The sequence below is a fragment of the Haemaphysalis longicornis genome, unplaced genomic scaffold (genome assembly GCF_048455015.1).
Source record: "Haemaphysalis longicornis isolate Haplotype H1 unplaced genomic scaffold, Haemaphysalis longicornis Haplotype H1 scaffold_6, whole genome shotgun sequence".
NCBI lineage: Eukaryota > Metazoa > Arthropoda > Arachnida > Ixodida > Ixodidae > Haemaphysalis > Haemaphysalis longicornis.
The window spans coordinates 155,305,594-155,333,370 of NW_027526407.1; the positions used below are offsets into that span (position 1 = coordinate 155,305,594).

General features: G+C 49.9%; 1 protein-coding gene across 1 annotated transcript; it reads right to left on the minus strand.

Moving 5' to 3' along the window:
• Positions 1-2,611: 2,611 nt before the first annotated feature.
• On the minus strand, positions 2,612-27,425 carry LOC144143322 (vacuolar protein sorting-associated protein 4B-like). The gene is made up of 5 exons (XM_077675091.1): positions 27,087-27,425; positions 21,296-21,489; positions 14,203-14,332; positions 11,166-11,401; positions 2,612-2,872 (listed from the first exon to the last, which is right to left on the minus strand). Exons 1-5 carry the CDS (start codon positions 27,423-27,425, stop codon positions 2,626-2,628), a joined length of 1,146 nt encoding a protein of 381 aa, XP_077531217.1. The 3' UTR covers positions 2,612-2,625.
• Between the last annotated feature and the right edge of the window lie 352 nt (positions 27,426-27,777).

Here is a 27,777-nt window from a genome sequence, read left to right on the forward strand (position 1 = left end):
GGATTTTTCCACAGCTCCCTGTGAGAAGACGGCGCGCATTCGATGTGTTTAGGGCCGTCTGTTGCTTCAGACATTTAAAGCATGCGCGAAAAGGGGTTGGGAAGTTCGTGCAACCATTATTACTTCGTTCTGAGCTTCTGAGACGCTCCTATAGTCGTCCGGTAAAACGAAAACACAGGCATCGCGAGACGTCGTGGTGAAGCTGGGTGCACAAAAGGCAGTGTTGAGCGCTGGACGGGCGCCGGCACAGCCAATATGCCCTGTGCCGATCAAACCATCCTGTGTTTGTGAGAGAAAAGAGAACGAAAAGCTACCGTGGCAGAAAAGTGTCGAAACATGCCGGCTAGGGTGTAAGAATTTGGTTTCAGCGCATTTTGTGAAAGTTCAAATCCAGAATGTTATTATTTTTGTTTACACAGGCAGTTTTGTTCCTGTTAGCTGGGTGCCCACGCCAAATCTTTAGATAACGATGCCATGCAACGACGAAAGCACTGCAGGGTCTACACTCGTGAAGCAGTGACCTCCCCCGAGAAATGTTGCCAACAGCGGCTAGTATTTGTTTTTTGACGAAGTTGTTTGAACAGAACCGATTCCGTGTAGTGCGCCGCGTGCTGTACTGTGACAACAGTGCAGCAGTGACAACAGTGACAACAGCGTATAACAGTGACAACAGCGTATCACCAGTATCACCTCGGGTCGGCGCAGAGCTCTTCGATGCCGTCGGCGTACTCGCGCTCTCGAAAAGTCGACCGGCTGATGGTGCAGTGGGCCGCACAGCTAGCTGCCGTACTCGTTCACGCCCCGACCGGCCTCGACAACAGTGTATCGTCTCGCGCCGGCCGTTCTGCTCGTAGAGACGCCCCGCTGCGAGCTTGCAGCGTGCCGCACAGCCGCCGTAGTCGTTCGCGCGCCGATGCACCGACCAGCCGAGCCAACAGCGTATCGCCTCACGTAGGCCGTACACGCTTTTCGCGTGCTCGTCGAGTGGACCGAGAGCCTGCTGCCGCCGTCGCGACCACCAAATCGGCCGTTGTGCTACTGCCGTATTCGCTCTAGACCGGCCCCGGCACTTTTCGAATTTGCTCTTTATGTATCGGCAACCCAGAGTTTCTTCAGCTTCTCGCATTACGGAAACGCGTGAAAGCAATTATTCATGCAAGAGGCACAAATTACACTGCTCACTCGCGTGAGGCCGCACGTAAAAGGGCTACTGAGGAGAGGCGACGGGCGCACGGGAGTCCTGACTGGCACGTCACATCCGGAAGTACGCCGCAGTGGCGACAAGTTGCGGTGACACTCCGCTAGGTGCTGCGTCGGCTGAAGTGTCATGTTTTCGAACGGTTTTAATAAAAGAACTGCGCGTTTGTGGAGTTTAAAATTAAGTCGCAAGGGACTTTAGAGGTGCATACCATACATTGAAGCAGAATTTAGGGCAGGTAAATTTTCGTTGCAGTTGGCCTTTAAGCCATTCCACTGGCCACCGCCGCCCTTCTATCAAGTGAAAACACAATTCCTCCAAAGTCGTCATATATACTGACAATGCAGAGGTTATCACCACTATGCACTCCCCAGACCCTCATGAATACATTTCCGTTGCAATTAGACGAGCCATCGACGACCTCGCAGAAACGCATGACACCACAATTCCCATAGTATAAACCCCCGGTCACCAGTTCGACCCAGGTAACAAGACGGACCATTGCATGGCATCTGTGTCACTTCGTACCTCCCAGAACTCTCATACGACGCCCGCCCCGCTTACCGAACCTGTCTTCAACAACATGGTCTTTGACAGCCGTATGCTAAAAATGCGGCGACGCCGTCACCTCAAGGAAATGGCCCCAAAGGCAGACACACCGGTGCCCCAGGACATTCCGCCAGGACATGACGTCCGCGACCGATGGACCTGGTACCGACGTTTCGGCAGATGCAGACTTGACGCCCCCCCCCCCCTGTTCCTCCTCTCACCCTTCACTTCCCCCTGTGCAGTGCCGACCGACCCACCTTACACCGCCTTTTCTGGAACTGTGCCGGATTGTCAGAACGGCGTACCTGCCTTCCGCCTCATGTCACGTCCCTTCAAGCACGGATAACGCCTTTTAGTGAAGTGAAACTAACCTTAATGGTCCTGTGGAAGGTTGCCGGATGCACCGGTGTGGTAAAAATGGCCTAAATCAAGTGGTCCGTGTGCGGGGCAGATAATTCCCCTCACTTCCTCCCCTTACCCACACGAGGCGTTGGACCTCTCCCTTCTCGATAAGTTCATTCATTCATTCATTCATTCATTCATTCATTCATTCATTGAGTCTGGTACGGTGCCGGGTTAGCGACCCTGGCTGCATCTTGGCTGACCCGGGTGCAAACTCCACACAAACCCGATTTATTTTCTCTTTACAGCCGCGGCCATTTTCGTAGCATCCTTGTCCACGACGACAACGACGGCCACACTACGGTCACGTTTTGCGTGTGATCAGACACCTGAGGTTTTCTCCTTAATAAAGGAGAAACGAAGTGGTTTTACTACTGCCTTTTATTAATAAAGGAGAACAGGCGAGAGACAAGCACCCCGAGTGGGACCGCACGTGCACGGCGGCGGCGGAGTCTCAGCGCGCGCCCCGTTGTAGGCTAGGGCGAAGTCAGCACGGACTCTGTCTTGGAGGCGGTGCCGCTGCTGCTGCGGCGGCTCACGGACTCCGGCAGCTCGACCTTGTCCATGGAGGTGAGCACGTCGCTGAGCGTCACCTTGAGCGCGTCCGCGTCGATGGCCCGGTCGTAGGCGTGCTCGCACACGGCGCGCGCGTTGCGCAGGGCGTCGGCCGCCAGCATCGACAGGAAGGTGCTCGTGAAGCCCTCGGTGCGCTTCGCCAGGTGCCTGCACGGGGAGGGACGGCGCGGATGATATTAAGAGCACGGGCACCGGTACTCTTATTATTAAGAGCGCGGCTCTCGGAACACGGCGCCCGATGATGGCACGGCCCAGTGTTACGGCAAAGCAGCGTCAATACTCCGCACAACTTAAGAACGGCAATAGCATTTGCAGCGTGCCACTCCGCGCAAGCAATACACTTATATCAACGCGCGCTCACGTTTTACAGCGAAGCTGTTTGTCTAACCCCGCCAGCTCTCGCGCCTGTGTGGAACGAAAACGCGTGGACTGCGTTCGCTACTCTGCGGCGTGAGTTCACCATACTCTGAAACTCATGAAGAATTAACAAAAGCTCTTAGGCCATCCATATTTTCATTTCTTACATTGCACCCGGAAAACTGTCTTTTCAGCAATGCAGTTTTGTTTAGAGGTGAGGCTGCCTTTAGCAGGATCGGTGTAAGCTCGGTATTTGGAAGCTCGCTTTCCCACATCGAGTGCTGCGCAATGAACCATGGCCATCTACGGAGGATGTAAGGTTACAGTCCCTCTGTATACTCCCTCCACCACTACCGTACCTTTCCCGAGTCGCGGTATACTGCTCGCAACGCGCGGCGTCTATCTCTATCCCCCCCCCCCCTCTCGCACCACCATTGCGCAATGTCGCGCTCATCGGCGGCCACGTGTGCGGCGCTGTGAATAAACAGATTTAGTTAGGCGTTCCGGGCGTTAGCGTTAGAGTTCTAGTTCACTGTAGTTAGAGTACTGTTGGGCGTACAGCGGAGCGTACGCTCTTCGCGACGCACCCGTGGATAGTTTTAGTACAGCGCTTTTGTAGCGAGCTCTAGCGCTGGCGGCGCCACCTTTTGAACACAACGAGAAGTACACAAAATTGCCATGCTTCACTTGGCTATTCACTTCCACTTATTTCTAGAGTCTAAAAACAAACCCTTCATTTCTGGCCGGTATGCCTGTGGCACTGAAACGTTGTCGCCTAATGAGAAACACGCGCCACGGTCCGCGTTTGCACTCGGCGAACGGGCTCTCTCGTCCCCTGCCGCCGGAATCGCCGTAGCAGCTGCCCTTTCGCAAGCTGCGTTCTCGTGCGCCGAGATCTCGCGAGAGCGAGCGGAGCGTACCGCAAGCGCCCCCGAATAAGTACGCCCCAGGACGTTACGTGCGTAGCAACGCATCGTCGTGGCGCGTGCGCAGTCGAGCTCCGCATCTACGGGGCGTACGCTCCGGAGCGTACGCCTAACTAAACCTGTCTGTTGGCGCAGCCGCGCTTTAATAAAACATCATTGTCGCTATCTAACCATAGTGTGCGCCCTTAGTCTGTGAAGTAGTCACTGGACCACTGCCTTTATAGTAAATCAGCATAAAGATAGCTAAACCGACACATGTGAAACCCAGACGTCCAGCTTTTCTGGACTTTTCTTTCCCCAGGGTGGCAGGGCTCTGATCTTTGGAAATCATCGCACACATCACAATCACAAAAAGCCTATTTAGGTCCACTGCAGCACGAAGGCCTCTCCCATTGGTCGTCACCCACTCCGGTCCTGTGCTGCGCCCGAGTCCATTCTCTCTCCATATATCTCTCCATCGAGTTAATGGCCTTCCTCTTCTTCTAGCCTCCTCTGTCGGTGCGCATTCTGTTGTCATAGTGGCGCCACCTGTTGTCCGTTCGCCGTACCACATGGCCAGCCCAAGTACACTTCTTTTTCTTAACCTGAACTCTAAGATCATCTATCCGAGTTTGTTCCCTCATCCAGGTTGCTCGTTTTCTGTCCCTAAGCGTTAGTCCTAACATTATTTGCTCCATGGCACGTTTGTCGGACCTAAGCTTGCTTTCTAATTGTTAATAAGTCGCCAAGTTCCCGGCATAGCGCTGACTTAATGCGTGTCATGGTCTGTTTTTTGTCACGTAGTTAGTTTGTCGCCGCGGCAGTAGTTCTAAGCAGATAAGGGCCAAAAAATTACGGAAACGACTCGCGTCACGTTAAAAGAAAGTGGCAGCCGAGTCGTGGCGTTCACATCGCTGCAAATGTCAAAAGACAATATTCTTTTGCCGCCCGTGCCACGTAAACTGCTCTCGCCTCTTATCGCCCACGCTCTTCACATCCAGTTTCCCTCCTCCCTCGATAAACAGAGTGAAGGCTTGCTTAAGTCAACTCAATTTTGCCGCGTTCACTGCTCGCGCCATCTACTGGAACCTTTTGTTGCTTGTGAACTCGGAACGCATGCCACAAACAGGGCGGCGCAGAGCGCTCAGTGTATTTTGAGATGAAAACATTTTTTTCAAGGCTACCTTTTATTTGCTATCGCAAAAATCAAGCAGCCACGTATTTTTTGTTAAACTAACAACGCAAGTATCTCATATATTGATGCCTTGACTCAAATATGCTCATGTTTTCTTTTCGCTCCCCAACTAACACGGACAATCAACTCTGGAGCGTCCAACTGGCCCAAAACGCTGCCAGGGCCCAGGGTCTTACGGCCGACGCCTAGGAACTCCAGTTTGCAAAGGTACTGAAAAAGCTAATCAGATGGCCGGAGAAGCCGCCGCCCGGGCTCATGCCAACCTCAAACCAAATCAAACGCTCATGGTCCCGACAGCACCGAAATTGAAGGACTGCTCCACAGGAAGGAGGCAACTACCACAGCTCTCTGACACGCTCGCAAGACACCAAGCAACCGTAATAAGACCTAATAAAACAAGCTGGAACAGGCACCTTGGACATTTCAGCGAGACTGAGCAAGACGTGGGGAGATCCTGACACACCGCCCCCTACTTGCTCCACATGTGACGTCATACTAGACCAAGATCCCATCCTATGGAACTGCACGACCATACACAACGCTATAAACACCACACAAAGAATGGCTGGCTGTAACAAGCACCACCGAAGAACAAAGGCAACTGGCGGCGTACATCAGGCAGCGGCTTGAAGACGTCACCAGGGGTCCGACTAAGCAGGCCTGCGTGCATATATTTAATAAAAGCTTCTCTCTCTCTCTCTCTCTCAACGAAGTTATATTAGCTCTCTTTGCTCAGCAATGTTGACAACTATGAACACTGCCACCAGATTACCGATTTATTAATGCCTTACCTGTTTAACGTCCCGTTCAAGAATTAGTCTACTTCCGCCTCGCGATTTCGAACGGATTCGATCTGCCTCGTACGCGTTGCGGCGCCGCTCGTTCTTGCCGCCATGCATTGGGTGGCTTCGGATTTCACCACCTCACAATCACAATTACAGCTAACGCAAGCGTTTACAGGTACCCTCGGACAATGTCAGGGAATCGCACCAACAGTTTAGCACTCAATGTCACCACAGGAGAACTGTAGCAGGGGTCTTTTCGCCGGGCAGCTGAATCGACGGCCAGACAGACAGACGCTATCATAGACATTCAGACCAAAATTTGCACGTTGAAGTAGCCCAAGAAGGGTTATCGTCTCTAAAATAACCGCATCGACGCGCTCATTGTGCCGCCCCTGTAGGGACAGTTGGAGGCAGGAATTAGATGCAGGGGAAACTTCCGTAGTCGTTCTTGAGTTGGACCTGAGTATAGTGTCAATCGTTCTCTGCTAAACGTGTTGCGCCAGCGATACGATTATTAACACTGCGTAACCCAACAAACCGCCTAACACGCCTGAACCGGATTTCAGGATTATTTGGAACATCGCATTATTCGGAAATACAAAACTGTGCGGCCATCTGTATACGCGCCGCTCAAGATTCACGTATGGTGGGCGCTGCGTGATCGCCGCAAAAAAGCGTTTGCTCTTGAACCTAGTCATGAGATCACAAGCTTTCATTGTCTTCTATATGAAAGCGGCACAAATTGAAAACACACAACCTGTATTCATTTGTTATGAATACATCCCAGTGTTCATTTGTTATGGCACTCACAATTACAGCTCACGTAACCGTTTACAGGTACCCTCGGGCAATGCCAGGTAATCGTACCAACAGTTTAGCACTCAATGTCACAACAAGAGAACTGTAACAGGGCTCTTTTACAGCCCAGCTTATATGGCTGGGGTACCAGAAGTTCTGTATCTCACACAAAACTCCCGGGGGTTACCGCGTCTTTGAAGCGTTAGGCGTTCCATAGCACACGCGTAAACTCGGCAGTATCAAAACGTGACCGTCCACATCAGCACACCGCGCAAGAAGTAAGGGAGCGAAAGAACGCCGCCAAGCGAACAACCAGACAGGTGGTGAAATCCGAAGCCACCCAATGCATGGCGGCAAGAACGAGCGGCGGCGCAACGCGTACGAGGCAGATCAAATCCGTTCCAAATCGCGAGGCGGAAGCAGACTACGAAGCAAATCGTTTCAAGCGGGAAAGGAGGAGGCGGTACTTTTCAGGCACTGAATGCTTTCGTATTCAGAACCATTAAGCAGTGCTTTGGTGTCCTCGAAGCGGAGGTTAGTTGCGACGAAGCTCGCTCTGTGGTTGTAGCCGCTGATATACGTGTGGATGTGTCGGGACCGAAAATGATGTTGTTTGCGCGTTTCGTGGTTGGAGATACTTGGATAGCTATGTCACACCGATCCCCCCAACCGAGCAGCCAGCGGCGTCCAGCTTTCGACCAGAGGCCCAACTCGTGGTGTTAACCAGGGATACGACGGCCCGAGCAGCACGCGATTTCCTGGACTGAGGGACCACTCCCCATTGCTTAATAATGCTCTCTCTCTCTCTCTCTCTCTCTCTCTCTCTCTCTCTCTCTCTCTCTCTCTCTCTCTCTCTCTCTCTCTCTCTCTCTCTCTCTCTCTCTCTCTCTCTCTCTCTCTCTCTCTCTCTCTCTCTCTCCCCCCCAACACTGTCTCCCACTGCTCAGGTACAGGGGACGGGCTCAGGGGTGGAAGGTCCGGGTTTTTCGTGCAGTCGAATACTATGGTGGGCCAAAGTTGCAGATTTCTGGCAATATTTCTAGTTCGCTGACTATTATGTTGGGAAGAGAGCGTTTGGAAGAATCTGCACGTGCAGTAGGAACTTTCCAGACCCTCCAACTTTGCAGGGGGGAATTACCTTGAAAATGTTCTAACCGACAATTCATGTTATGAATACGAGAGACTCCCAGAAAACTCTCATATATCAGTGCAGTGAACGCCCAACGGCAGACTGGCAAATATGCAGGCGCTATCAGACACGAACGAAGGGAGACGCGAAACGACGTGGATGGCCGCGTGTCGTAGATCAGCAGATTTAGTGGGCGACGAAAAGTTGGAACTGATTGATGTTTGATAAGTGTTCGTGCGCCATCATCAAACTTGCCGTCCTAGTGTTTAAAAACACCCTACAATACGTAGGGTGTTTCTAAACACCATGCTTGCAAGTTTGCTTCATTGACGATACGTAGCCGTCCATGGAGCATTTTTACGACTGTGACCGTAGACAATCACTGATGCTATTGCTACACGATGGCAGGACAACTGAGTCGAACCATGGCAAATGAGTCTAATGTTTAATGGGTGGTTATGAGAACACCAGCCCAGAATTACACGCCAGTCTCCACTCCCCGCCTTCAAGGGGCTATGCCTGGTGGTGTGTGCCAGCGCCCGCTCCTGCCTCTTCTCATCGCAATAGCTTTGATATGGCTGACACTTTTCCATAGAAGTTGCTAGCCGAGAAGAAAAAATGAAGGAAGTTCACACTAACGCGTAAGACCTGAAGGTAGCGAAGCTGAACGCACCTTCACGACCATCACCGTGGTCCACGATTGGCTCGGATTGGCTTCTTCTTCGCTGCCGCAGTGCCCTTCATTCAGTCCGTCTTTGTTGCCACAACGTCGAAGAAGAAGCAGAACGAACGAACAGAACGCACACATTTAAACTAGGGGGCCGTACGTGCAACGTGTACACCATCACGTGTTCTGTGTCGAGCAGGTGGCGTGATTCCTCTCCCCACACTAACAGCCGTGTGAATAGGCGGTTTGACTCAGGCGTACTAACTCACGGTCAGCCGAGTGGGTAAGACCACTAACTCCGTTGATCTACCAGACACCGGTTCGAATCCTGCCGGTGCCAGTAAGTTTTTTCTTTATACTGAGTTTTGTGAAATGCCGGCATCAACGAATTGCTTAGCAGCTTCGCTGTTTATAGACAGCTGCCCTACAGCACCAAGGCAATTGGGGCGGTGAAGCAAACGCTGCTAAATATGAGGAACATGATACCACTGATCGCAGTAAAACTCCAGGAACATTTATCTGGGGGCATTTTTTGAATAGTAATTGAATTTACAAAAAGAACGCTCCGCATTTAAACCCGATCATCGGGGTATACTTCCACCTGTAATTCTGCCAAGCCAAAGAGGGCTCCGCAATTGAGGACGATCCCCGGAGATTATTCCGCCTGCAATTTACTATGTGGTTTACCAGCGCTACGCGAAACTCGACGCTCTGGCTTGATTGTTTTGAAAGACCGGACCTCATGTACCGCTCCGCGAATCGCTCAAACTATCTCCGGATGAGTTGTGGCGAAGACACCGCGCAACAGTACTACAACTTCGAAGCCGCGTTTCTGGTCTATCCATCAAGCCGATCTACGTTTGTCTGTGGAACGCCTGTAGACAGACTGCGTGAGAGAGTGCGAGCATGTTTTCAAACGGTGGTTACGGAAACGCGCCTGTAAACGAGCTCAGGAGCACTTCAAGTTCATTGTGCTCCTGGCCTAGTTTTGCTTTAATGGTTATCACTCTATCAAGACAAAGTAGAACTACGTTCAGTTTGAAAGAACTAGCTTTGGTAAGTCACTCAGCTCCACTTGAGAAATGAAAGACGTTTTTCGAGCCGAAAAGAACGAAGAAAACACAGAAAATTTTTCTTATTTCTGCAATGACGTAATACAGGTTAACACTACAACATTGTTATCATAAAATCCCCGAGATGAAGAAAGTGTTGGCTCCACCTCTGGGATGTCCCCGGAATATGGTCGACTAACACCTGCCCCTCACGTCGAGTTGTTGAATCCGCTCTCGAGCTACAGACGGTTAGCCTCGTGGTTAGCTCAGTTGATATGGAAACTGCCTAGAAATGCGGTGGTTCCGAGTTTCGAATCCTGGACATGGGAAATTTTTTCTTCAGCTCAGAAGTATCTGAGAAAACTGCATGTTTTTTGTTTGTAGCCGTATACGGCTGAATTTCGTTGGATGTCAAATTGGCCTTCGCAGTGTGTTCCCACCTAATTCCCACCTATCTAAACAAGCACCCAGCTGTTGCAGAATTACTGGAACACACGTCTTGGCTCGCGCTAAAGAAAAATATTAAGCATTACTTAATGGTGGGAATTCTGTAGCGCTACTCCGTGTAGTTTGTATAGCGCTACTCTGTGTAGTTTGTTATAATTTTTGCTGTGCGCCTGTTGTGGTTGCTGCTATATTACTTTTGATAAATGGACAATTTTGGCTTTTCCTGTATTTTATTGGAATTAAGTGTGGAATTGTGTAGCGTTACGCTGTGTATTTTCTAATTATTTGTGTTGTGCGCCTATTGTAATTGCTACTATATTATTTTAAAAAAATGTATAATCTTGTTTTCTCTACATCACCTTTGTATAGCTAGTTGTCATGTCTTGTTTGTACCGTTGCTGTGCAATGTTGCAATGTTACATGTCCGGGGTTGATGGCCGCCGTCAGACAGAGTTAATCTGCCTTTTGCCTCTCCTCCCGAGACATGGTTTGTTTAAATAAATGAAAATGAGAAAATGAAATGTTAACTGCGCATTCAAGTAATCCGATGAACCGGAACTAGAAGTCCCTCCACAAACGCACAGTCATGTTTCTTGGCAGTGGCTTCAGTAAGCAGCCTTCAATCGCATAAACAAGATTCTGCGACGTCGTGCAGACGTCGCCAAGGAGCGGCTGGGGTCGCCACTGCTTGATCTGTTGTCCTCACATCTTCGCATTTGTTCGGAGTTTCCAATAAAGTTGCATTACAGTTATCGGCACAAAGCAGTCGTTGTGGTTATACTTTGTATTTTCTGTGTAATTTGTGTTCGTGGCCCCTTCGAAGCCTAAAATGGCCGACATGCAGCCTCAATATGTATTACCGACGTCAATGCCCGACTATATACACCAGCGTACACGAGACACGGCGTTGCATTTTCGTGCGACTGGCTCGTCCGCGGACTGCCCGGGACGTGATCCGGCGTTCGATTTTGCCATATATTCCTATAGGACTTCTAGTCCTAAAGCAGTCCCCGGACTGCCCGCGAATCGTCCAGCTCTGTCGAATCGAGAACGCCTACATGTGTCCTGCTGCATAGGCGGTTATTGTTCCGCGTGCACACCATACCTGTAGTCCTCGTCGGTGAGCGCGGGGCTGCGCACGAGCTGCTTGAGCAGGCGCAGCCGGTCGGCCTCGTGCGGCAGCGGCGCGAAGAGGATGCGCTCGAACTGCGACCGCACGTCGTCGTCCAGCAGCCACGGGTTGTTGATCACGCCCAGCACCAGCACGCCGCCCTTCGTCGAGGCCGCGGGAAGCCGGCCCACGCGCTCCAGCCAGGCGCACTTGAGGGCCCGCAGCCGCTCCTGCAGTCACCGCCGCCGCCATGTGGATAAGGTATCACATTAAAGGAGGGGCAAGTTCAAAATTGAACGGCGGGTGATGGTTGATCAGGCGCTAACGTGATTCATAATACAAGACCACTGCCGGCCGCAGCCAACGCTTGAAACTTATCCCTGGCTGGGGTGATTATTGCGGATGCTTTGCGTGCGTACGACACATTGGGGCACGCGTTCTTTGGATTCGCAACTAACGCATTTAATCCTGTCTTGGATTCCTCTCTCGCCCTCCATCTTCTCTCCAAGACTGGTTCGCGTCACCGGAAGGGGCGGACAGGGCGGCCTGGTGGCGAGTTCTGTTCGTCCACACTCGTCTGGAGCTATTGCCTGCGTAGCTAACTTTCTATTTTTTTTCCCAGAACACCGGACTCGATTAATTAATTAATTGATTGATTGATTGATTGATTGATTGATTGATTGATTGATTGATTGATTGACTGATTGATTGATTGATTGATTGATTGACTGATTGATTGATTGATTGATTGATTGATTGATTGATTGATTGATTGATTGATTGATTGATTGATTGATTGATTGATTGATTGATTGATTGATTGATTGATTGTGGGGTTTAGCGCGCCGACGCAACGCAGGCGATGATGCGCGCCGTAGTGGACGGCTCCAGGATTAATTTAGACCAACTGGGGATCTTTAACGTGCGCGGAATCTCATACGCAGGGGCGTTTCTGCTTTTCGCCTCCATGAAAAAAGCGGCCGCCGCGGCCGGGAAGTGAATCTGCGTCGTCGTGAAGAACACCGCACTTGGGATGTCTTCAATAAAGTTCGTCAACAACAACATCTGGGCAGTCAAAACCCAATTTCCATTGCAAATACACGACTGATCTGCGTCCATATGTCTGGCCGGTGCGTCAAGGACGACCAGCGCGCACACTTTAAATTATCGGTGGCAACCTGACGCCCGCGGGCTGCATGCGGCCCGCGCGGCCGTTTTATGCGACCCCAACACGACGTCAGAACTTCCACCCCTTTGCCTGTCACTTCCTATCTGAAGGCCGACAGGCAAGTTTTGACCTCAAATGGTGTTAGACGGTAGACAAGAACACAGAACTGATCGCTTCCAGTTGGCATGGTCCCCCGTCTTCACTTAGCCAGAATATAATCATTATTGACCACACATTGTCAATTTTTCTCTTTGCCCTCAAATTTCCCCTCGTCCTCCCACCCGATTTGCCGTCCGGCCCCCCGCCGTATCGGCTTCATGCAACTTGGCCCTCTATCTCAAAAGGTTGCTCAAGCCTGCTTTAAATGAATAATATGCCCAGCCTTGTCGGCGATTTCAACTGTTCCTCACCTGCGCTAATATTCGCAAGGGAATGCAAGGGCCGTCGCAGAAGTATGCGGCTGATTTTGGCTCTATTTGGAGCTTGGGGTCATGTGATTTTTTGACACCGCTTGAAATCAGTAACATCCAGACCACACCACCTAAAAAAAAAAAAAGCTCCCGAGGAATTACTTTAGTAGCAGTATAGTATATATCTCTTCCTTATATCTTCTGGCAGTGCTACCTTCAACCACCTTTAAGTGCAACGTACGCGGTAAAGTTTTGTTTCATTCGTGAAAGATACGCCACCCATGGCAGTATTTCTCGTGTTTAAGAGTAGCCTTGACGGGCGCGTATACTCTTTTTTACTTTGTCACCTACTGTTCCTTCTGTACAACACCGTTCCTCTTTTATATGGTGACGCAACATTGTAAGTCATTCTGAAGCCGTCGATTGTGCACTGTGTTCACAAAAGTCGAAATGAATCGAAAAATTACACGCAGTTAAAAACACAGAGTCAAAGCAATAGTTCCGAAATTGCCTGACATTATCCGCTTACCAGAGGTTCGCAGTTACGATCAGGGGCTGTTGACTGTTGTTTTGATGATGATTAAATTACCTTTCAATTTTTTTTTGCAGCGGTATTCGGGCTAGGCAGCACCAGATAAACATTACCCAGGTCTAGTGGAAATCTCGTCATATTAATTTGTGGACAATGATAAGTGTTAATGGTCTTTCTAATGAACCTTAACATTAAAAAGAAATAATAGCTCTCATTGAGTTTCGGGCCAAGTGTGTGCACAATGCAGACCTTTCCAAGCGCGGTCAAGAATCGTTAAACAGCGAACTCCAATAAAATAACCCGCAGAGCTGACGTCACAGTTCTTGCAAAGTCGTCGTGTATGAGGATTTCGTTTTCTTTATCATATTCACGCGTTTCTTAGGCATAGGCTATATATCGCCTGTATACGGTAGAGGCTATATATGGTTAAAGCGCTATCCACAGACATAAAAATCAAAACTTTAAGCGAAATGAATTTTGCGTCAACTGTTCGACGTACATCCATCTGTGAGTAGAGTAAACTCGACGTGGACGCAATAAGGGAGTAGACAGACCACAACGCTCTACTTCCTTCTTGCGTCCGTGTCGAGTTCAAGATGTTGAAGAGCCATCACGAACTAGCCCCATTTTCGATCCTTTTACAGGGAACCCATTTGCTTGGAAGACCACATTGGGTAACAGCTTCTGACGCACTTGCAAGCGCGTTCACGAGCGATACAGTCGACTCCGTGAGTAAAATTATGGGAAGGAAATAATTTATTTGCTTTAAACTGGTTTGTAAGGACTTTCTGCGAACTCTCCGCGCCTGCACCTTGCGACTACAGCCGGGCCACATACACGTTAATGAACATCTAGAGTCCCTTCGTGCCTGTGCAGTCTGTGCACGCTAGCTTGGTGTAATCCAAACGTGATTCGGCAAACCTGGTCCCTGGGCGACTTGGGGAGGCTGCACAGGGCGTCGAGGTCGTCAAAGCAGAGGACGCATGGGATCCGACGCAGGGCGTCGTCGAACAGCGTGTGCAGCAGCACGACGTCGCCGCGGAGCCGGCACCTGCGGCCGAAACAATGGTGGTGTTATGAATGGGCCGAGGACCACGCAGGCAGAGTCGAACACTGGTTATCACGTCGAAGACTATATTTAAGAGGATCAAGGAGAAGAACAAGACAGTAGACGGTGGGATGTTATATACAGGACGGGTTCCGGTCACAGTCAACAGTTCGGAAATATAGTCTCGCAGTTCGGAAGGTTCGAGCAACTCCCGCTAAGCAAGTCAGCTTACGTTGCGTCGCGATGTGACATAAGCGGCTCAAACGGCAGGAGCGGCAGCACCCAGCAGCCGGAATGGACCGTCAGCAATTGGCGCACCAGCGCCGCGATGACGGTGCCCAGGTGCACTCCCGGGCCTTGGCGGAGGGTAGCGACGGTGCAGCTCTTAAGGTGGCCCAGGCGTCTCACGGGTTAGTCTTCCAGGGCCGCGCCCCGTTCCGCCGCTTGGCTTCCAGCCGTTTCCGTTCCAGCCCTCGCGATCATTGTTGTTGCTGTTGTTGTTGTTCCTTAACATTATTGGCACAAACCCAATCAGGGGATCGGCCAAACATCAGTCCTTAATTCGAATGAGATTACTGCCTAGGTGGATGATTCGAGGAAAATTAGAGAAATTTTGAAGCTTGTTTCTTCTTGTGGTGGTGGTAGTGGTGCCAAAAGAGATGGCTCATACCCACTCAGGGGGATTGGCCAGGAAAGGGGCGCTCACAGAGAGAAATTACAAAGTAATTAAAGAAAGACATTTAAGGAGTTAAATAAAATATTAGGGAAATATATACAGAAAAAGAAAAAACTGCTCAAACATGAAACGTAGCATCAGGAAGTGTTGAAACCAAGATAAAATAAAATAAAAAAATAAAGGAAAGAAAACATGAAAAGTATGTAGAGAAATAAAACAAGAAGGGAAGCTGGCGAAGGAGAGGCAGTGGGCGGGAAGGCACTGATAGCAGCGATCATACACGCAGGGATTATTTTGAGAGAAGCCCGGCATGGCCTGGGGCTAGCACGGGAGACGGCCAGATTCCGAAAAGAACAAGTGCACGGCGGAGCAAAGATCTGCGTGGCTAAAGCCCAGTGCCTTCACCCCGAACGATAAGATCAGAGGAACTGACAGTGGGAAGGCGAATTTGTTAAAGCTGTTTTCTAAGTATCTGTTGAGGAATCGACGCGCGGCCCCTCTTCCTCGTCATCGTCACTGTCGTTCTGGCTGGCTCAGTTGCGCGGCCAATCACTCACATGGCCATTCATCACAAGTGGAGACAAAAGATGTCTAGCCAGAGGAGGTCGTTCGGCAAGAAGGTGATGCACCAGAGGCAAATATGAACAAAAAGAAATGAAATGGCGGCTTAACGCACACAAGCTACACCTCTGCCATGGGCCGCGCTCTATTGTAGGGAATTAGCCTAGACTAACAGCAGAGTTACTTGATACGGGAGTTGCGAAACTTCACATAGGCCCCATGCATCAAAACGCGGCCCCACGATTGGTCCAGTCTTTTGAATTTTGCGTACAGTGGCTCCATCTATTGGTGACAAACGTGTTTCGCCGCTTGACGACCTGGACGAAAAAAAAGGATTTGGGTGCTTACGCAAACTTGTGCCAGAGGAGCCTAATGTGTTCAACCGTGCAAGTATGTTATACGCATTCGAAGCAAAAGTAGTAAAAAAATGCGACCGTGTGGTCAACGAGATGCGTCGGCACTCGCGCATTTTCGTCTGCTACGTGACATGTGTGGTATTCCGGCGGCCAAAAAACAGTTTAAAATTCGCTTCGACGGTTTTAGGCAAGCTTCAAAGGATTTTTTAGAGCCACTTGGTCAGCTACTACATTAGTGTTCGCATACAGTGTGCTGTAGGCTGAGCGACAACTGCAAATTTAGTAGTTCAAGTCGGGCCTATCATGTTGTGCCCGAGTACCCGCACAAGCGCAGTTGCGCAGACGCAGAAACAATCGCAACATAAAAACCGGAGTTAAAGCCATGAATAACTACGAAAGTACAAAAATAAGGAAATATGCACCCTTAAAATAAAGTGTAACGTTAAATTGTCAGCTTGAATAATTAGTGAATAATAAATTTGGATCGTGCGTGTGGTGGTCACGGTGGCGCCACAGTACGCGCGATCCAAAGTTAGGGGGAGCGGTGGCGTTTCAGATGCCGGCAGTTTTTTTAGGTGGAGTTTTGCAACTGCCTGCCTCGAAGGGCTCTGGACGAGCAGGACATATTAACGTGCGCCGAAGTCCTGGCGGACGGGCTTGGTCGCTCCGTGGCCGCCATGGCCGGGATCTCACCGTGCCCCTGGGCTCAGCAGCACAACGCCTTAGCCAATGAACCACTGTGGCGGTTTGACCACAAACACTGCGCCCAGTTCAAACAGTACCATCTTCGAACTGGGCTCGACGTACCTGGTGAAGGCACAAAATCACGAGTTCACCTTTCTCAGAGCGGGCATGAAACCTGACGAAGCGTTAACGTATATAGGCGCCACCGACTCGGTAGGACGGAAACAAAGGCAATCACGGAGACTCGCAACGACTGCTTCAAGAGCGCCTTTTGATGGCACTTCAGGTGCCGAGAGAAGCAGCCAATCAGCGCACAGTAGCGGATACGCATCGGTGAGAAGGTTGGTAATGATCGTCAAGTATCAATGCGCATTCAGTTTTCGCTCCACTGTCCACATTGGAACATTGGCCCCTGCAAGTTGCTACCTACGAGTTAAATACGCAGTTGTGTTGTCGCCCCGAAGTCACCTCAAAATATACCTTAACGCCTTTGATTTCTAGATGAGACTGCATCTCATTAACTCGCCTTGTCCCTGCATCCGGCGTCGTCGGCGTTGCCGTCGTCGGCGTCCGCACCTCCCCCATTCTCCTCGCCGCGCGAGCTGCGCTCTCCGCCGCTCACCCCCTCTCCTCTCCGATGCCCCTCTCTCGCGAGGGGCATTGGATTGGATTCGAATGGATTGGCTTGGATTGGATTGGATTAAAGTGGATTGTGTTGGATTGTGTTGCGTCATAGCCACGGCAGACGCACTGGCGCCGGCGCATGTGCAGTACTCTCTCTTCCGCGGTCTCCTGTCCTTCGCGCGCTGCGCATATTAACCGGTGTGCCGCTCTCTGGCGGCCTTTCGGTCGACGGTTGCTCTTCGCTTGCGCTTGAACCCTACCTCAGCGTCGCATCACACCAGGGTTCCCGCGAGAGGAGGTGGGCGTAATTTTTTTTCATTTTGATGAATAGAGAATCACTTTCCTAGATGACGAACACTCCACAACCCAGGAATTGTGAATAATAAGTATTTATGCATAAAGACTTACTATTCCGCTTCGTGGGATTGTTACGACGCCTAAATGAACACGTGAGCCCAATGTGTGCCTTAAGGTCGAAACAACTGGTAGATATATGGTTGCCGCTTCCAGAACCGCAGGTTGCCGGCTTCGGCACTAGGTTGTTCTCCCAACTCAATGATCTACTTTTTAACACCTCTGTCGAAAATGTCGCCGCGCGAGCCGAAATGCGAAGTAGGCTAGATACCGCTAAAGATATTTCATGCATGAAACTCGGTGAAAAAAAGTGTGTTTGATTCATCTCATAGAAATCAGTAAAACCAGAAAGTGAAATGGGCAGCGAAATCTGCAGCTGAGCGGGACTTGCGAGCCGGCGGATGTCTTGTGCGTGGGCTTGGCGAGCGACGCCCTGCCATCGGGTCGCTTCGGCAAAGGTGTACTGGTGTCATTTCAGTGACGAATATGACGTCAGTGAAATTTCGGGGTATCCCGGCATAAAACAGTTTTCTGTCAAACATAAAACCCTAAAACGAACAACTCTAAGTATAACGTACTCTTTAGCACTAAAGGTTGCTTCCCCACAAGAAGACCCTGTGTAGGGGTGCACCCTTTACAGGCTGCTTGCTTCGTTGCACTGAATTTTCGTGACGGATGCATCAGCAAAATCTTGGTGTATCCTGGAATAAAACCCTTTCGTGTTGAAAATCGGCCGCGTATCTGCTCACCTCACTGCAAATGTCGTCCAAAGACGCTAGTCATCTGCCTTCTGCGCCACGTAAATGCCTCTCCCGCTCCCACCTATATCACGCTCTTTAACCCCCTTTGGATCTTCCCGCGATAAACACTGTGGATGTTTGTTGATGCCAATTCAATTTTCCTGAGTTCCACTTGCTCGCGTCATCTGTTGGAATCGCGTGTGAGTGTTGATCATAGAACACTGCCACAAGGTCTGTGCTTGCGCGAGCTCTTTTTGTATTTTTGGGCAAAAATATTGTTTTGAACGCCAATTTTTTATTTAATACCGCAAAAATCAAGTAAACATTTATTTTCAATGAAAAAACCATTGATTATACCAATTCTTCATTGATGTTTTGCCTCAAATACGCCTTATCTTCTCTTTTTTGGTCTTGACGACTATGAAGAATATGTCCATATTCAATGTTTTCGAGAAGGTTTGGGCTGTGCAATCTTTTCGTTGAAGAATTATTTTGTCCTTTAGCCTGATGGCTGAATCGAGGCACATAGAGACAGACAGACCGACAGACAGACAGACAGACAGACAGACAGACAGACAGACAGACAGACAGACAGACAGACAGACAGACAGACAGACAGACAGACAGACAGACAGACAGACCACAATCTTGGGGTTTTGGTAGCCCAAGAAAGATTATCGTCTTTAAAAAAACAACTAGGCATTCCGGCCTTGCGAAAGTGGATGATCAGGGAATGTTCTTGGCACTTGAGATGGCAAAGAATGTAGGCTAAAGGTACGGGGACGTTTTTTCCCTCTTGAGCATTGACGGCAGTCACTGAGCATTTACGGCAGTCAACGCAAAAACTATTATATGACTTTACTGGTTTCTGAAATGGCGCCTATTCATGGTAACTGATCCACTCCAAATGCATATGCAAGTAACGGGACGTGCAAACTCCATGGCGTCTTGAACAAGCGTCTTGAGGGCGCGCTACTTTTATGACCACCCCGCTCATTTCGCAATGGCGCGCGCTCTGCCGCCTTGTAAGGCGCACCTACTTTATTCACCGCGTCATACATTCACAGAAGCACACAGCTCCGACGAGAGCCGCCTATGCGTTTGCTTTTATGGTCGGCTCTTTCACTGTCCCATCTAAGGGGAAAGTTTCAGCTCCGCCTCGAGCCGCGATATGGGTTTTCTTTGGCCGTACCATAAGCCTCGTCGTTATAAAAAAATGGCCGCGCATCTGCTCCGTTCTTTGCAAATGTCGACGCAAGACAATCGTTGACTGGCACCTCTGGCAAGTCAGTGCATCCTCTTTCCCGCTCACCTCTCATGCTGTTCCTCTCCAGTCTCGTTCGTTCCAAGATAACACGCAAGAGATTTGCTCAAGTCAAATTAAATTTACCGAATTCCACTGCTCCAAGTTGAGTGCCTCTATGCCAGCGCTACCGTACGGCGGAGATGCGTATGAATCGAGGCACCCGACTAGAACGTTTATAGAACCACGTTGCGCTACTCCATGAGCGTTCCAAGCGGAACGCGGAACCTTTCGTTGCTGTTGCCGTTTATTTTTGCGAATTCCGCCAGGTAGAGCGGGCCACAGCAGGCGACGGCTTTCTGCAGTTGATGTAGTATTTTATTGGACAAGCATCCATGTATATTTTAATAAAGGAACCTGCAAATATTACTCATGTTTTGATTTTTTGCCTTACTTTTGCGTAATGTTTTGTTCTTGTTCAAAAGTTTTGACAAGTTTGAACGCTAACACAGTGCTTAAACGTTTAGATTTGGCTGTGAGTGTATAAGACTATTGCGTAGCGTCTGTTTCAGTTTGGCCGACTGGCTGAATCTAGGTACAGATAGACATACAGACAACAGACAGAAATTCTCCCGTTCAAGAAGCCCAAGAAAGGCAATCGTCCTTAATAAACTGCGTTAGAACGGGGATTGGGGTAATTGGTGCATACTAACTGAACTCAAACAGTGCTAAAAGGTGGGACGATGAACGCCATGTGTTTTCCTACCTCGTCCCGTATGTTAACGCTGTTTTGAGTTCAGTCATTGTAAGATGTTTTTCCCGCACTTCATTTCTGCGCTCGCGCGGAAGCCATAAGACCCGGGATTCCGGCCTAGAAGCTATGATAGGCGGCGCGCCAGAGTTGTAAGAGGGGCGGTGCTCCCAGGTACTTGACTGGGTGATTTTCCAGTTGACATTTGCGAATAAGCTGGGTGCTGTAGGCCAGTGGCCATGCCAAAACCCAAGGCACTTGGACCAACTGACCATACTGCCGGTAGACCTACTAAGAGCTTTGACATTTTTAACGGCGGATGTGACACTTTCAAGGTCTTTACAAAACACAGCGACGTCACCTGCATACGCCAGCAGCGCATTGGAAAAGCTCACACTCTGAAGTCCGCTTGTTTTCAAAATTTTTTAGCATAATGTCTTGATGGAAAGACAGAATAGGAGAGGGACGAGGGGGCAACCCTGACGCACCGATCGCTCCACGCGTATGGAGACTCCCAATGTCTCATTAGCTACTAACCTCGTGAAGCCCGGTACGCCAAAGCTGCACTCTCCCTTCTAACTGAACCTAAGCATAATCTAAAATGCAAAATAAAATTTCATGCGACACACAATCAAACGCTTTCTCAAGGGCTAATTGGAGTACTGCCATGCCGCCACGTGCTGCATCGCAGCACTCGTGGCACTGCACGTCTTTTTTTTTAATGTTGCACTGCTTAGCATTGTTCCTTCTGTGCGTATGCGAAAGTCCGGCAGCACATCCGGATGGTGGCACTGTCCGTTTTTCATGTTCCACGGCTTAGCGTTGTTGCTTTTTTGTCGTATGCTGAAGTCTGGGAACATACCCGGCTGGTGGCGCTGTACGCGTGTCGGTTTGTCCTGCATTGTAATGTTGCTGCTGTGTGTATGTAAAATCCGGCAATTTAAAAAAAGAGCGGGAAGAGGGGCGGCTGCACTCGCCTGTGGAGCAGCACCGGTGTGGACACGTAGTAGACGGTGGCGTCGGCGCAGCGCGCCACGATAGCGCTCGTCAGGCACGTCTTGCCCGTGGCCGATGGGCCGTAGAGCAGCACCTTGCGCACGGGCTTGCGGTCCGGAGAACGGGAGCGGTGGCGGCCCGAACGATTGGGCACCAGCCCCGCCAGACGAAGCACCTGCGCGCGCGTCACTTCAACCTTCTCCCATCGCCTATCCGAGGAGAGAGTGTTGGCAAGGGATGGTGACGCCACACGTAAGCCTAAAAAGCGTTGAAACTTGTGCTGGCTGGTACGTGATCCAGGGGTTGAAAACAGCGCGAAGGAAGGGACTCTCATTTCTCGTGTCCGGCCCTCGCGCTCTTTCGTCACTTCGATGCTGAAGCCCCTTTAGCGACTCCGCAGAAGACTTCACCTGTCTAGTTGTTATCGGTGTTCTGCAGCTTCGTATAACGCAAAAAGAAAACGGACAACCATACAAAGCCGATAGGGGCACTTTCGCTTGCGCCTGTTACGCATTTCTGCGGTCGTCGGTGTCTTTTTAACAGTAAATCTGTTTACCCAGCTTTGCACGTTTCGAGAAAAAAAAAAAAAAAACTCGAAGCCTGAAGAAAGAAATTTGGTTTGGAAGGTCCCGGAAATACAACCGAGGTCTTTACAACGCGAAACTGCCAGCCTAACCACTGGACCACGCCATAGGCCGGAGGGGTATACATGGTTACCAGCGGCGGCGAACAATAACATGTGCAGCGAATTGGAAAGAAAAAATACGCTTCCCCTGGTCGGAAACGAACTTGGGACCCTTGCGTTATGAAACCCGGGTGTGCACGATTTTAGTTGGGTTCGTAGCGCGGGAGTTGGCTTTCACTTGGCCGCGGGTTCTAGCGCGGGTTAACGCGGTCCACTTTGGGAGAGATGCGAATGATGATGATGATGAAAAAACTTTATTATAGTCGTCTCTGTTAAGACGGAGTCACTGCTTGGGTGTGGCAGTGTCGCCGTCCCTTCAGACGGTGGTTAAGAACCCATGAGCCCTGGCGGCGTCTTCCGCCAGCTGGACGACTGCTGTTTGGACGTCGGGTTGGGAGCTAAGCAGCGCGGCCTCCCATTGCTCGTGCCTCGGAATGCGTACACCTGGTGTCTCCGGTTTACTGGGACACGCCCAAACCACGTGTTGGAGCGTGGCGGCTGCGGCGCCGCACCACTTGCACTTATCTGTGTATGTTTCTGGAAAGTTGCGGTGGCACAGGGTGGGGTGTGGGAAGGTGTTCGATTGTACCCTGCGCCATGCAACCGATTGCCTTCTGTTCAGTGTACGATGAGCGGCTGGAACTGTGCGTCGGCCCAATCTATAATGCTGGGTAATTTCTTGATATGCAGCCAGCCTGTCTTCCCCCCCCCCCGCCCCCCCGTCGATGACGGCACGTTTTCTTCGAAGTCGGCCTAATAGCTGAATCCTCGGGCCGCTTCGTGCGCCATCTCGTTTCCCGGGAGAGACGAGTGTGCTGGTGTCCATATCAAACGGATATGTCGTGAGGGCAGGATTGGTTTGCTTTGAATTATCTTGGCTGCAGCTTTGGATATTCTTCCTCGTGTATAGTTTCGTAGTGCGGTCTTGGAGTCGGAGATATGGTCATGGCCGACGTGCCCGCAACGGCCAAAGCTATTGCTACCTCTTCCCCAATTTCGGGATTAGCCTCTGTGACGGAGCATGATACGACCGTATTGCTCTGCTGGTTTACTACAACAGCCACTGCCGCTCTTCGACTGGGGTAGTCCGCCGTGTCAACGTAGAAGACCTCCGAGTTGGAGTGGAAATTCTGCATCTTGTAGTGCGATTACATCGGGCGTTGGCTGTGAATTATGATACAGGAAATTTAGTTATTGGTGTTATACTCCCCTTTTGGTTCCGTACCTCCTACAGTTCCACTGCCATATGCGGTAGCCGTTATTACGTCGTCGTTACCATGGCAAGCTGTTAACGGCTTCAGTTTCGTTGCTTTGAATAATAATAATAATACTTTATTGATGACACGAGTAAATACAAAACAAGGAACGGGCCTGCCAAAGCCGCAGTGGGCTTGAACGGCAGTGCCTGGCAGACAGCGACAGAGCCATCAATAACAGATAATTCGCTTGAACAGTAGTAAGAAGAAAAGAGAGTGAGAACGCACCACGAAAAACACAAAACACATGACAGGGTTCCGGTCACAGACTAATGCGTCTAAGACCTTTTTTCAGGCTACCTTTCGTTTTAACATCATTTAAGCACCGCGGAAGTGAATTGAATATTTCAGGGACATAATATTTACGGAGTCTTCGACCGTATCTCGTATTACAACGGGGTGTAACATAGGGATTCTTTGGTCTCAGACAACGAGCAGGCACATACGGAATTTTATACTGGCTTGTCCAAAAATGTTTCAAGACAACCGTTTCCAACAGCAGAGAATTGAAATCAGGTAATGACAAGGTTTTGAAAACATCAGAGTGAGGGGGAAGATCATATGCAACATTCTTTAGAATACCTCGAAGAATAGAATTGACCCGGTTTACCAAATGTTGAGCGCCATGACCATAAATAGATATTCCATACCGGATTACACTGTAACACAGGGCATGTACTACGAGCTTTCGGACAGACAATGGCATGTAAAATTTAATATTATATAAAACACAAGACACTGCTCGAAGTTTCTGACAAATATGTGCAAAATGAGAATTCCAAGATAAATCGCAGTCGAAAAAGACACCAAGGTATTTAATTGAACGAGTGTATTGCACAGGGTTACACGAACAGGGATTGCAGCATGATGCGTGCAAATATAAAGGGGACGATAAAGTTACTTGCTTCAAAGGGTTATGGAAACAGATAAGTTGGGTTTTGGAAGCATTGATATCGACTACGTTATTCTGAAACCAGTCCATCACTTTTATTGCTGCTGTTTGTAAAAAAGAGATGACGTCGGTATAACTTCGAGCGTATGAAACAAGGACCGTGTCATCAGCATACTGATATAATGTGACGTTCACAACATTCACAACATTAGATAAATTGTTGAAGTATAAATTAAATAGTAACGGACTTAAAATTGAACCTTGAGGGACGCCAGCTTTAATTTCAGTTAAGTTGCTACGGAACTTTCCAATAGACACAAGTTGGTGCCTATGACGCAAGAAATTTTCCAAAAGCCGCAAAAACGCACCACGAAAGCCTAGCATTGCAAGTTTCGTTAGTAATATACTATGACTGACGCTGTCAAATGCTTTGCGTACATCGAGGAACAGTGCACACGCAATCTGATTGTGTTCGAATGCAGAGTTCAGGGTATCGGAAAAATCTTCAAGCAGCATCTGTGTGCCCCGATTCGGCACAAAGCCATACTGGCTAGGAGATAGCACGTTGTGCTTGTTTAAAAAGCTGCTCATTGTCAAGTGCAGATGTTTTTCAAGTATCTGCCCAATGCATGACAGGATTGAAATAGGCCGGTAATTTTCTATTTTGTTGCGCGCGCCACTTTTAAAAAGGGGAATTACCAGTGCATTTTTCAGATTATCCGGAATGATTCCAGTGATAATAATATTGTTTATAATGAGTAGTAGCACATCTTTTATTGCTTCGAAAGTTCGCCGCAGCTCTAATATTGAAATACCGTCAATTCCTGGGGACTTATTAGGTTTCAGACTGAAAAGGAGCAATTTCAGGTCGTGTTCCGAAAGCAGAGGGAGAAAGGCGGATTCTGGGATGCTTGTTTGCAAGGTGCAAATATTCAGATGAGGTCTCGCTATACCAGACACTTTTGAAAAAAAAAACGAGTTAAAGTCATTTGCGATGGTATGACCATTTGAAGAAAAACGAAACAACAATTTATCAGGGCGATTAACGTTTACATCAGCACCTCTGATATTGTTAATTAGGGACCATGTTTTTCTGATGTCGAAACGAGCATCCGTGAATTTTGCTCGTATGTTATTACGTTTTGCAAGACGAATCATAGCATTGACCTTATTTCGAGCCTCTTTGAACCGAAGCCGCAAAGCAGTACAATTAGGACTTCGCTTTGATTGCCTCCATAACAAGTCTTTCGCTTTTATTGCCGCAAGTATTTCTGTCGACATCCATTTTCGGTCCAAATTACGTTGTTTTATTTTACACACCCGCGTAGCCGCAAGTCGGAAATTATTGAACAGCGTTACAAAGTTGTCATAAGCGTCACCTGGAGGAACAGTCATTATAAAGTTATGCCAGTCGTGATTCATTACTAAATTGTCGAAGGCTATGGGGTCAACAATTGGTAAATGTTCGTGGCGGCCTTCACTGCATGGGCACGAGAGTAGGGAGAAGTCCCTGGGGAGCCGTGCGGAACACGCGTAAGGCTATATTCCAGGGATGCTAGCTTCCCGCCAATCGTCTTTTTGAACTTGGCGAGTGCTCCGGCCAGAGTGGTTACCATGTTGGCCAGCTTGTCAAATCGCTCGTCGAAGTTCTTTTCAGACTTGCTTTCCCGTAATTTTAGGTCGTTGTGTACTATTGGTTGTTGACGGGACGTCTTGTCCTCGGTTCGTCGTTTCGGTGGGGAAGGGGTCAGTTCTGAAGAATGTGTGACTTGAACTGCGGGCGTCGTGGCCGGAGTTGATGTAGTGCTTGTGCCACGTTTGAGTTGTGCTATTTCTGCCTTGAGCTGTCTGTTTTCAGCCAAGACTTGATCGAGTCTGGCGCTTATGCTAGCTAATTCGTCGTGTGCGATACCGGTTGATGTTTCGGAGGGGTCTTGGTAAGTGTGTCTCTGCGAACTGCCCTTCAGAGAGGCCAACGCTGCCCAGCTCACCTGCGACTTTCCCTCCGGTGTTCTTCTGATGCTCTGCCGATCCTGCCGTACAGTGGAGCCGTGCCTCGGACCACGATTCTTCGATTCAGAGCGAGGTTGTCACTGGGCTTGTATACGGTTGACTCCTACCGAAGCTGCGCTTGCGGGAGGCCAGGCGTCGGGCAACCTGGGGAAAGAAGCGGAGCGGTCCCGTCGGCGCCCTTGCCAAGACTGACGAGCGGCTTGTTCTTCCCTCCGCTGACGCTATTTGAGAATAAACGCAGTGTGGGGCTCTGCGCGCAGCGTTTGTCGCCCGTGGGATGGTCTTTGCCACAAAGGGCGCACCTGATGACACATTCGTCCATAGGATTGGTGAGTCCGCAGGCACTGCAGTAGGAATGGTCCAGATAAGGACACACATCAATTCGGTGACCCAGCTTGCCGCAGGTTGAGCAAACCTCATGCTTTTTCTTGTGAATGTAGCACGTGTACTCGGCTCCCCTGTAGTAGACGAAGTACGGCACTCTATTGCTTGAAAAGGCAATAATCGCCGAATTTGTTCGGCCCATGCGTCTCGCATGCAATGCGGCGGGGTTTCTTGAGTAAACTATGCTTCGAGCTATATCCTCTGCCGAGTCGCATGCAGGGTTATTGTGGATCACGCTTTTACGGAGTCTTCTGGGGTCGTGACGTACGCTTTGGCGGAGAACGAGGTTTCCCCTACTGTGAGCTCTTCGATTCGCTCATAACGTTCCGCTCGATCTAAGAGTGCAGTACTTACCACGAGGATTTTCTGCTCGTGGCTAACTCTGAGTAGGTCTTCGGTTGCTTCGGCCGGTTCCAGGCCGGCGGCTTGTAGTACGTTGTCTCTCAACGTAGCGTCACTTACACGACCTACATTCATGCCTTCCCGCGGGCGGATGACGACCTTGATGTCGTCTCTGGGTATACTGGGACGGGGGCGCTTACTCGTACGGAGGCCTGGACATCGTTGCCCTTGGCGGTCTTCCCCTTGTTGAACGTCGCTGTGTCGTTGACGGTGGTGGAGAGGTGGTGTGGACTCTTTGCGTCACGCTGAAACTGCTGCAGGGCTTGGCCGAACTTTCGGCGACGGCATGGCAGCCATCCCACAGTGTCACCGTGCTCTTGAGCTGTTATCGGTTCCCCTTCAACAACGGTCACCATCCGCACCGCTGTTCCGATGACTTGCCGCGACATGTTCGGAGTTTGAGCGATGACTGTGCGCTCGGGCGATGCGTCGTTACTCTGTGCCGCAGCTGCGCCTGCTGCTCCCCGTGGCTCCGCCATGCCGGAAACAGCGAACTCACCGCCGCCTCGCTTAGGCTTAGCGAAGCTGGGGTTCGGGCCTGGCTTGAAGCGTCGATAGCGTGGTCGCGGGTGGGTCTGGAAGCGTTAGGCGTACCTCCCCGGGTGCCAAAACACCCCAGGAATATCTTACACTTGTCAGGTAGGCGATAACTCGCGAGTATTCGGCGTTAGTTTATGAAAACCAGGGAGCCGATGTGGAGATAGACTGTTCGCGTGCGTACGTAACGATCCGGGCCGACCAGTCGTTTAAATCTGTCAGCAGCGAGTTTGGAAATAAATGTGAGGTGCGACAGCTGGGTCTCCGACGAACGGAGAGTGGCCGCCAGCTCTG

Bases quoted from the DNA above. Each gene is read 5' to 3' on its own strand.
- LOC144143322 (XM_077675091.1), bottom strand. From the start codon at position 27,425: ATGGCGGAGCCACGGGGAGCAGCAGGCGCAGCTGCGGCACAGAGTAAC. The intron at 21,490-27,086 runs GTAAGCGCCCCC...ACGCGCGCGCAG, and splicing joins ATGTCCAGGCCTCCGTACGA to GTGCTTCGTCTGGCGGGGCT. The intron at 14,333-21,295 runs GCGAGTGCAGCC...TTTCGGCCGCAG, and splicing joins ACACCGGTGCTGCTCCACAG to GTGCCGGCTCCGCGGCGACG.